The 11,649-nt window shown below is 30.5% G+C and overlaps 2 protein-coding genes across 4 annotated transcripts; both read left to right on the plus strand.

The window, feature by feature from the left end:
* Positions 1 to 1,782: 1,782 nt before the first annotated feature.
* LOC140866577 (uncharacterized) lies at positions 1,783 to 5,771 on the plus strand. Of its 3 annotated transcripts, none has more exons than XM_073271604.1 (5): positions 1,783 to 1,919; positions 2,106 to 2,381; positions 4,384 to 4,611; positions 4,896 to 4,953; positions 5,637 to 5,771. In XM_073271604.1, exons 1-4 carry the CDS (start codon positions 1,911 to 1,913, stop codon positions 4,947 to 4,949), a joined length of 567 nt encoding a protein of 188 aa, XP_073127705.1. In that variant the 5' UTR covers positions 1,783 to 1,910; the 3' UTR covers positions 4,950 to 4,953; positions 5,637 to 5,771. The 3 variants fall into 3 exon arrangements, with proteins under 3 accessions (XP_073127705.1, XP_073127704.1, XP_073127703.1); XM_073271603.1 differs by lacking the exon at positions 5,637 to 5,771 and adding an exon at positions 5,232 to 5,250; XM_073271602.1 differs by lacking the exon at positions 5,637 to 5,771 and having other exon boundaries at positions 4,896 to 5,017.
* Positions 5,772 to 7,947: 2,176 nt separating this feature from the next.
* On the plus strand, positions 7,948 to 10,337 carry LOC140865690 (GDSL esterase/lipase At5g33370-like). The gene is made up of 5 exons (XM_073270410.1): positions 7,948 to 8,212; positions 8,834 to 8,961; positions 9,169 to 9,411; positions 9,533 to 9,785; positions 9,906 to 10,337. The coding sequence occupies exons 1-5, from the start codon at positions 7,963 to 7,965 to the stop codon at positions 10,136 to 10,138; spliced, it is 1,107 nt and encodes a 368-aa protein (XP_073126511.1). The 5' UTR covers positions 7,948 to 7,962; the 3' UTR covers positions 10,139 to 10,337.
* The last annotated feature ends 1,312 nt before the right edge of the window (positions 10,338 to 11,649 follow it).

The raw sequence follows: 11,649 nt of genomic DNA on the forward strand, positions 1-11,649 counted from the left end.
TGTTTTATACTATTTTCGTCACAATTATATTAAAATGTATTTTTAAATTTTTATATATTATATCTGAAGTGTTTTTTTCTCATGTGTTGTAAATGAATTTTAATCTCTGGATTCTCAACACAAGATATGAAATTTCAATTAAAATGTAAGTGACGCATATCGTCTTATCATGATCTACTTTTTTTTTAATATTGTTTTACAGTTACTTCCTCACTAATTATAATTGACTTTATTTTTTTCGGTTGTCTAACATATTATATATAGTAAAGTTTCTATATTTAATAACATTTTTTCTTATTTTAACTAATTAATGTATCTCTAATAGCAATGTGCAATAATTTTTTGAATCAATTGAATAATTAAGGATAGATAAGAAGCTTGCTTGAAAACTTTGTTTTTCTAGTGATTTTCTTAGTTTATGTGAAGAACAAACGTATCTATATATTTGGGATGAATACATAAATAAATAAAATTTTAATTTTTAAAAAACTAGGAATGATATGATAATACTGTTACATGCAAGTCATGACATCGAGGTTACATTAATTTTGAAATGTTATAATTACAATATAACATAGATAGTTTAAGTAATATATATTTGCTCTTATAATTTAAATTTAAATTTATTTTTACTCGATTACATTTTTATATATTAGGATTTGAAAATGGTTGGTGTAAATTTTACTATTTTATAGTTTTCCAATGCGTGATGAGAATTATATAATCCTGAAATAGTATTCATAAAAAAATATCAATACTCAATATTTAATCATTTTAATAACTAAAACATGTTTGGTACTATTCCTACTAAATAGACACTTATATTTGTTTGCCTAAAAAAATGATATGTATCTCAGAACGAAATACAAATGCTGTGTTAAGACTTAAGTGTCAACCATCCATAATTGAGACTGAGAGAAGCATTTAGATATATGAATGACTTATCGAAAAATTTTGCTATATAATTTGATCTGGTTATCTATGTAAGTAATAAAAACGGGACATATAATCTTAGTAGGTATTTAGTATTGATTTCTGTGGGGAACAATGCATGTCAATGACAAAAACATATTACTAAGACTTCTCTCTAATATAATACGAGACAACACCTCTAACTAGTAACTAGAGACGCTTATACCCAAAATCATGGGTCTAATTGCTCGACTCCTCGGCACGAAAGTAGACGCAATATCTCATGTTCAATTGTTGCTTAGTACCGAGATCTACACTGCCACGAATATATATTTTGAAAAATTGTGTCTCTATATATAACTTTTGACTATCCTAACAAGTAACAACAAAGCGTAAGATGCCCACAGGGGCATACGCGAGTTGGTAAGGCCTGAGGTGACGTGGGAAGAAATTCTCCAGCGTTGCGGGTTCGATCCTCGTGTGGAGCATATTTCCTGCTGAAATATTGTGGGGTATGCTCTGGGGATTGGGCCATGTGCTCCCTCCTTCAGGTCCCTGCCGCTCGTGCACATCCCTCAATTTACTCTCCGCATGAGCCAATGGGTCTCTGACTCATGTGAAATGGGGTCCCTTCGGGATTAATTTTTTTTTTTTTTTTTGAACAACAAAGCGTAAGACAACAAAATCAGATCAGTGTTATCCAAAGGAGAGTCGAAAAGTAAAAAAAAAAAAAAAAAAAAAAAAAAGTATATATATTTTCTTAATTTATCATTAATGGAATATTTTATGTCAAAACAACCTGTCACATACCTATATATAATAGAGTCGTTGGACTTTTTTCTCTAGTTTTTGGTGCCAATGACCAAAATTTTCAACACCTAGAAATAATATATAAATATATATCTACCTGCTGACCAAATTTCCACCAACCCCACTGCTTCTTTTCCCACAACCCCTACTCGTTTCCTATTCGTCTTTTCAGTTCCTAGCTTGCTCCAATGCCTACGGTAAGCCTCACATGCACACAGACATTCTCTAAATCTTGAATTTTCAAGAATTAAATTTTTTTGGGTAAAATTTTCTTGCAAAAACGATCTGTTAATTTCTTTTAACGAAGCTGCATAACGAATCTTTAAATCTCCTCTCGATACATATATATGATTATGCTGCAAGGTTGTGTGTGAATTATTCAGGAACAATATTGCCCGCGGAAAAGTGGGCAAATCCCGGCGTTTGGCGACTGGGAGAACGCTGGCGAGTTGCCGATTACGCAATACTTCGAATGCGCGAGGCAGGCGGGCTTGCTCCGATGTACCTGCTCTGGGCAATGCCCTGCCAATATTAGCAACGTCGGGTTCTGGGACGGCGGCGCTGATCTTTACGCCACAGGGTTTGAGAGGCCGCCGCCCCGTAGGGTGGTCTTCGAGAAACCGCCGCCGCGCCGGATTTATTCTGCTCCTCAACAGAAGGTTGGTTTGTTAATTAATTATTTTTTTTAATATGTATGTATGGATCCTAGCTTCTTGTTTTGGTTGTATTTTCATATATACTTTAGAATATTGCAATCTTGCATGATAGTATATACCTATTCAGCTATTCTTACTTTTCCAAAAAATATTACATATATTATAGATATTCTTATTTTTGAAGTGTTTTACTACTATAATGGGTCACCGTCAAATCACATTCAATTTTATAATTTTCAAATATATATGTATTAATTACGGAAAAGAGGTTTTGTTTTATTTCTGCCACACTTCTCTCTCTGTTAGCAATTCAGTATATTTTTAATAATGTATTATTTCATTGTATTTGTTACCATTGTCTCACCATAATATTAAAACTAATTAATAATATAGTGATTTATAAATTAATAGTAAAGTAATCTAGGATGAACGATAATTTGCGATTTAGTGTTAGAATTTCATGTGAACTTGAATAAGGTTTTGTTTGGACTTGTGTTTTTAAAATATTTTAGTGTTTTATAAGTTAAAAAAACTTAAAATATGTGTTTGAACAAATTTTTTATAAAATGTTTTTTAAAAAATGTTCTTTAAATATAGTTTTTTAAAACAATTGAGAGACGCTTAATTTTAGATGTTTTTAGAATGAAGCTATGGAAGGTAAGAATGATAAATGTTAAAATATTTTTATAAAATAGTTGTCCAAACACATATGTATTCTTACAACAATTTTTAAAACATTTTAAAACACTTTTATAAAAAATATTTTATAGATAATATTTGTCCAAACATTAATTTCTTCAACTCTTGCTTTTATTCTTTGAAAGAATTATAGATAATGATCAAGGTTTTTGTTTCAACGCGTGATCGAAGCCACGTTTGCCATGGGGCTACGCGATTGATGGTGTCGGCTCTGGCATTTTAATTTGGTTTTATTGCTCCCTTTCATTTTTACAGACACATTTAAAAAGTTTTCTTTCACCGCCAAGAAGCTTGTAAAGTGATGTCAATTTTGTCTTGCATCTAATCGGGTTATATTATTAAAATTAAAAGACTATAAAAAATATAAACATTTATTTATCATATACCTACATACCTTACGTACCTAGCTAGCTATATCACTACATATATCTTCGAGTAATAATATAGATAGGGATAGCTAGGTTTGGTACTTACATATAATATAATATATAATCCTTTTAGTTATAGCCACGTCTATTTTTATACAATTTTTTAATATCTTAATTGATATAATATATATATATATATATATATTTGAAACAGCGTATCTCCAAAATGAAACCAGTAAAAATTACCAAAGTTGCTGAATTTTATTTTTCGTTCTCCTTTGAAAATAATTGTATCAATTTATTTTTTATTTTGGAAAAATAATTATTGTATTCATTTGTCTAGGACAGAAACTACATGCTTAGCTGGTAACAATCACGCTAGGCCATTAGACATCACATCCTAAATAACGTAGGACCATCGATAGCTGAGTATCAATCTCTCACGGATCCAATGACAATTGGTCCTTCTTACATGACTCTTATGTCAATCATTTTAAATTAAAATTGGAAATTTTAAAAAAAATCTGAAAAAAATTATTTACCGATAATTAATCTAAAAACTCATTTTTACTTCATTAATTTCACCCTACAAGTGTTTGGATTGGATTATACAATATACAGGATTATCATAAAAGACGTCTAAATTATTATATGAGTTAATTATTTTCGTAAAACGATAATTAAATACACCGACCGTTTGCTAGCAAAACCCATTTCAATAGTCGTACTTCTTGTATGGACCCAGGACCTAGGATATGGCAAAATGGAACAAACATATGGCTGACCACCATTTTCTTATTAACTCATATGTTGCGCCTTTAGCTGGAAAAAAAAATTAACAGTGTAATTCACATTATGTTCTAAGAAGATTTTTAAAATTTTAAGTTGTATGTATATATTATATTGAAAAGTTGCATGCATGCATCATCATAATGCAGGCACGGGGATTTGACAAAGGCTGTTCAAATGAGAAGGAGCAAAGGAAACAAGCTGTTCAGGTTCGCTACCTGATGCATCATCCTAGAAATCATCAGCACTACTACCCGAAACAAAAAAACCAGCCTACATATGTCGTCTCCCAGCAGCAAACGTCGACGTTTACTGCGAAACCAGTCGATGAAGATCTTTACAAGATCCCTTCTGAACTTCTTGAAAATTCCAAAGGAGTAAGACTCTTAATCAATGTATTTCCAGTTAACAATGAATTTCTCTTTTTAGTCTTGTAACTTGTTCTGTTTTTCATTTTTTTATCTTTCTTGACCAAAGTCCAGTGTGCTGAACGTAAATTGCTCACATGGCAGCAAATGCTTACATGGATTTTGGTCAATAAAGGACCAAAAATGAGGGAAAAAATACAAGTTACATGATAAAAAATGTGAATTCACTGTTAAATTAAGTATATACCTATGTCGTCAAAATATCCTCATAAAATTATTCTTATTTCATGCAGAAAAAAGTGTTGGGATTCTTTAGGAGATGCATGGTACCCCCTTGTGCAGCGTGATGCGGTATTTAAGAATCTGGCGATGGATTGAATAATATATATATATATATATATATATATATATATATATATATATATATATATATATATAATAGTGCTCAATATCTCTAGTTTTTCAGATGATGGAATTTAATTAAAAATTTAGCTTGTCAAAGTTTAGTCATAATAACCTAATCCTGAACTTATATGTCATAATTAATGCATCATGCGTGCATATACATATAATTTTTTTTAATACAAATTTTTTTTTTGCATGCTAATAATTTTTCATATTATTTTCAGGTGTGACGCAATGAAATAAGTATTCAAAGTTTAGATTAAGGTAAAAAAAAACAATAAGATTTAGTAATTAAAAATATTTTAAAAACGGATATCGGCCTCTAATGAAATCGGAGCCGTGCGATGTGTTGGTAGCTGCTAACATGCATATATCTAATAAACATGAAATTCATTTCGATCCAATCCTGGTTCCTATAAATATATATATATATATGGGCCGGGGTACTTACCTTTCCAGTTCTTGAACCCAATATTCTATACCAAATTCTCAGCTTTTTGTAGCAATAATAACCACACATGCATATGAATCGTTTTTACATGTTTTAGTACTGTACTGTTTTTGTTGCTTCCATTTTTTTATTTTTTTTATTTTGGCTATAATGAATGATTAAAATTAATGTCGTGTAGTAGCCTAAGCTGGAGGCTGCAATATTGGAGTCAACATTGTAATAGTTTGAGACTCGTGGATTTGCCCTATTGAAAATGAAAGTGAGTTCTTAATTTCCTCACGCTTATCTTATTAAATGCTAGCTGGAATGAAAAACAATCAAACCGTGATATCTAAAATAAAAAAGAATAAAAGAGAAAATTGCATTTTTGTTTGGTATATATATTTGTTTATTTGTAATGTTAATTCTCTATATATGTTATCGATATTTAGTCTAAATATTAGTTCGTTATCTTAATTTTTTTTTCTTTTGCAGTTTTAATTAAGTCATTTTTCCAATTGATGATGACATGCGTGAAATCATATCAATATTTCGATGAAAACCGACAAACAAATATTGGAAGATAAATGCCAAAGACTGGAATTCATATCATACAAGATCAAAATCACAAAAGGCTCAAACATATATACAATATCAAAAAAATATGATTTTCCCAAAATGACATGACACAAATATTTCTAATTTCGGTTTCCCAATAAGATCAGATCTTATTCCTACTTTCGGTGGTCACCGACTCACCATCCATTGTATTAATTCAATTCGAGCGATTACAAAAAATTGGGGCTTCAACCAAAAAACTGGATTCAATAATGATTAATCCTTTTATTTGTTTTGTATTAATAAGAAATTAATTCCACGCAGCTAAATTAGTTACGTTGTATAATGTATAGTAATCTGGATAATGATCATTAAGTGCCAACACCCTTTTCACCCAACATGTTAGGGCAAAGTTATTTAGGTAAGCACATTAATAATGTTGTCACGTGTGTATGAATTGTGTGCATATCAGTCGAATTTTGTTTTTACAAGTAATCTTGTTTTAAAAAAATTAAAAAATTTAAAAATTTAAAACAATTTTCAAATTTTCTAATCTTTAACAAGCTTTTTATATTTTTTTTTTACATAAATTGAATTTTCATGCCAAAAAATGGAAAATAAATAGGAGATTATTATTTTTTTTAAGAAAGATATATTGGGATTTTAAAAATTATTATAAGACACTAGTATATAGTACGCCTTAATTCTAAGGCTATAAATTGAAATGTTATATTATGACTCAAGTATTAAGAAATGATTCAATAGTTTCTTGTGATAAATACAAAAATGTTCTCTCGATAAATTTTTGAGTTTATCGTCGCATATTACATATTGATTTTTTATATATATACGTGAGGAAACCTTATCTTCTTCTTCTTCTTGTTGAAGTAAAATTACTAGCTAGCATTACTTATATATTAAGTTGTTGCAAGTGCATAGCTGCAATAGAAACCATGTGACAACAGTTGAAGATTTCAAGTCCTCTACTTGATTGCACTACCTTAAATTTAGTTCAAGGCTTAATATTTGGTTTAATATATTAATGTATATTTTCCCCCAAAAAAAAGGGAAAAATGAAGTAAACTATACGTGAAATTTAATCACATTAATCTCATCTTATTATAAAAAGTAGGGGAGGAAAAAAAATCAAAACGAGTCCAATCAATTGACCTATAATATTGGATTTCGGTAATCTAATTACTCGAAATTAGCTACGTACGTCTTTAGTTAATTTGGATTCTTTTGCAGTTCTACTCTCTTCCTTTTTCTTTTTTTCACCGGAGTGATCATAACATGTCACATGTTGTTCACATATCAGGTGTCATGACACAAATTCCACAAACTATCGATATAAAATAAGTCAAATTGTTGCATTATGACCTATTTTGAGTACTCAAAAACTGATCATGTGAGTCGGTCTCATAGTTAAATTTTGTGAGATGAATTTCTTAATAATTGGATACTTGTGTTACGTATGGTTTCCAAGGAAAAAATCAATTTTCATGTTTGAATTATGAATTAAAAAGTAGTTCTTATATATTTTTTTCAAAAAGAAATTGCCGTAAGAAAATTCACATTTTCCTTCCTGATTTGGACTCTTTCAAGTGTTGTTAAAGATATAAAACTTAAGTCAAATATAGATATAAAAAAAAAACTGTGAAAGAAATATGAGTTTTTATAATATTAATAAAAATTAATTCAAATTTCAAAATATATTTTTTAAAAAATTAAAACTTTCTGTTTAATTATATATATATAGTACTAATAAAAGTTAATTTACCGTATTCCCATTAATCCAACTGTGAAATTTAACACCGCGAATCTAATTCACTAGGCTTTTTGACATTTCTGTCATTTAATTATTAACACCAACATATTAGTTGGGGATCTCAACAATATATAGAGCCATGGAGGCATGCATCGTTCAAAAGGGATTATATATCATTATTTTCTTGAGATCATACCATATGAAAATGTCTATTTTAGGGATTATTTCATGTTTTCTTTTTATTTATGTAGTTTTAACGTCAAATACTTTGAATGTTCGCGCTGAAAATAGAGCATTTCTTGTGTTTGGAGATTCATTGGTGGACAATGGTAACAACAACTACTTGGCCACCACCGCTAGAGCCGATGCTCCTCCCTACGGGATCGACTATCCCACACATCGCCCCACTGGGAGATTCTCCAATGGCCTTAACATCCCCGACATAATTAGTAAAGTTTCTGTTCTCTATAATTGTTTTTTTTTGTTTTTTACTTATGTATACTTGAAAAATTAAAGGGAAATTGGAATTTTGGTCCGATAATTGTTACATTATGATTTTGATCATTTATGTCTTCATTTTTAGTCCTATAAGTTTTGATTTTTGGTATTTTAGTCATTTTTCGTTGAAAATGCTAATATAGTACTGTACACGTCAACTCCACATCAGTGTCACACAAACAAAAAGACTAAAATTTCCCAAAAAAAGAAAGAAAGATATAGACTAAAATTGATATCTGATGACATAAAAGACCGAAATCACAAGAAACAGATATACATATATCAAAAAATCAATTTTCCAAATATTAACTTATTTTTTTCTTTATAAGCATTTTCACTGTCTCCCAAATTCCCAATCACCAATCAATAAGAATAAACGTACATTTATGTAAACTAATCAACATTTCAAAATATCAAGATGCACGTACATGATCATCTTCTTTAAAATTTTATATTTTAGAATTTAAAATGCGATTTCTCATTAATTTGGGGAATTTAGCTATATTTTGCACGATTATTTATCTTGAAAATGGGGTTTTTATTTGATATTTTTGACATGTTTTATTTTTTAGGTGAAAAAATGGGTTGGGAGGCCACATTGCCATACTTAAGCCCAGAGCTTAGAGGACAGAAACTGTTAGTTGGTGCCAACTTTGCCTCTGCTGGAGTGGGTGTCCTTAATGACACTGGAATCCAATTTGTAAGCCTCACAATTTTATTATCTTCTTTATTTTCTAAAAAATTATTTTATCTCACATTATTTTTCATTCTCCAATCATTATAGCTTGCAAATCACACAACGTTGAATGTATGGATTCGATTATAATATATATGTATTTTTTGGATAAAAAATTAAAAGTTATAATTAAATGAATAGATATTTCAAAATGTGACGTTTTGTGTGCAGGTTAACATTATAAGAATTTACGAGCAATTGAATAATTTTAAGCAATATCAGCAAAGGGTGAGTGCATTAATTGGAGAGGAGGAGACCAAAAAACTTGTGAGGGAATCACTAACTCTCATGACTTTGGGAGGCAATGATTTTGTGAACAATTACTATTTGGTGCCCTTTTCAGCAAGATCAAGACAATTCACACTCCAAGCATATGTCCCATTTGTCATTTCTGAGTACAAAAAAGTTTTACAGGTATTTTAAAAATTAATCCCCCCTTTTATAAATTATATAATTTCAAAATTTATCCCGATCACTTCTAAAATTACTCAAAAATTAATTGTTTTTCGATGAGATTTGTATTCATAAAATGTAGAGACTGTATCAACTTGGAGCTCGTCGAGTTCTAGTGACCGGAACGGGGCCATTAGGTTGTGTGCCAGCCGAACTAGCACAACATAGTAGAAATGGCGAATGCGCGGGAGAACTACAACGCGCTTCATCTCTCTTCAACCCCCAACTCAAAAAAATGCTCAATCAACTTAACCAAGACATCGGAACCAACGTCTTCATCGCGGCAAACAACAATCAAATGCACATGGATTTTGTTTCCAATCCACAAAATTTCGGTACGTTTTTCAATACCAAACAATCATGTCCCGATTGTCCGAAACATGAACATGCAAGAGATATTAATAACTAATGGTGATGATCTTGACTTGTATTGCCTTTGATATGCGTTTGGATAGGATTCACAACCTCGAAGATGGCTTGTTGTGGACAGGGCCGATATAATGGGCTGGGCCTTTGCACACCCCTGTCGAACTTGTGTCTGAATCGGGACCAATACGTGTTTTGGGATCCATTTCATCCATCTGAAAGGGCCAATCGACTCATAGTCCAACAAATCTTTAATGGTGACAACACTTATATGCACCCAATGAATCTCACCACTATGTTTCCCAACTATTCAAGGGCTTGATGACTATTTTGGAAAGAAGAAACTGAGTCTATTCAATATTTTTCGATGGTCATCTTCTATTTCGACGTCTTTTATTTTATATATTTAGATGAATGATATGTATTCTATAGATTATGTGATAAAGGAAAACAAGTGTGTTTGAATTTCAATTGTGTCATGGGTAGCCCAAAACTTATACGTCGTGACTCAATTTGCATGTATTTCCATGGCTCTTTTGTGTACTTTTACTTTCAAGATTCATGAAACATTTTGCATTTCGAAATAAATGTTATGTTGTCTATTCAAAAAAATTTATGTACTTAGCAACATTTATTTATTTATTAGGCTAATTCTTTTACTTGGGATGAATTGTTTACTTTCTAATGTATATTAATGAAGTAAAAGTGTTCATATATATATATATATATATATATATATATATAGAGGAATTTTCAGCTGCCCAACCATGTTTCCTCACTTGGTCCGCGACCACTAAAACCCGGTGGGTTTTAGTGATGCAAAAAAACAAAAAAAACAAAAACCACTAAAACCCACTACTGGATTTTAGTGGTCGCAAACCAAGTGAGTAAACATGGTTGGACAGATGAGCATTTCTCTATATATATATACACACACACACACACGACTCATCTCATCAATTAAACATAAATTACATGTCTAATATGAGGAGGTCATCCCAAAATTTTGGTAGACCAAAATCAAATTTCCAACTTGTTTTCGTTGTTTATACATAGGGATCATGGCAATGGGGCGGGTTTAGCATCAAACCCGCCCCGACGGGGCAGGTCTAGACCCGCCTAAGCGGGTCCGGGGCGGGTCTCGGGTTTGGCCAAACCCACCCCGGATCCGCCCTGCCAAAGTATTATATATATATAAATTTAAAATATTCATGTATATATATAAATATAAAATATATATGTAATATTAATAATATATAATTATATTATTATACTAAATAATTAATATTTTATCCATTATTTGAATGTGTTATTATTGGATTGAAATGAATTTATTTTATTATGATATGTTTAGTATAAAAATAAATCATTATAATGTTTTTAGCTAATAAATATTAATCAATTACAAGTTAATAAATTTAAACTTGTGAGAATAATTTTTTTTTTGTCTTAAATATTATAAATCTATATTTGAAATTAAATTTAATGATATTTGATAATTTTTAAACTTTTTTATTTTTTTATTTTAATAAATTTAAAATTATTTAATTTATGACGGGTCCAACGGGTCTAACCCGGATTGGACCCGCCGGGTTCGCGGGGCGGGGCCCGGGTTTAGCCAGACCCGCCCCGTTTCCATCCCTATTTATACACTAACAAATGTTGATTTCATGATAACTGAATATCAATCAGGACACAGAAATTCACACTATATGTTGCAAAAACTTTTGCGTACCATTCAAATGTTAGCTTGGTATTACCGAATTTTTTAAATGCTGCCTTGATTTATTGTAATTGTATTATGATTGTAATATTCAATTATTCATATAATAT

This window comes from Henckelia pumila, chromosome 4, assembly GCF_033568475.1.
Source record: "Henckelia pumila isolate YLH828 chromosome 4, ASM3356847v2, whole genome shotgun sequence".
Taxonomy (NCBI): domain Eukaryota; kingdom Viridiplantae; phylum Streptophyta; class Magnoliopsida; order Lamiales; family Gesneriaceae; genus Henckelia; species Henckelia pumila.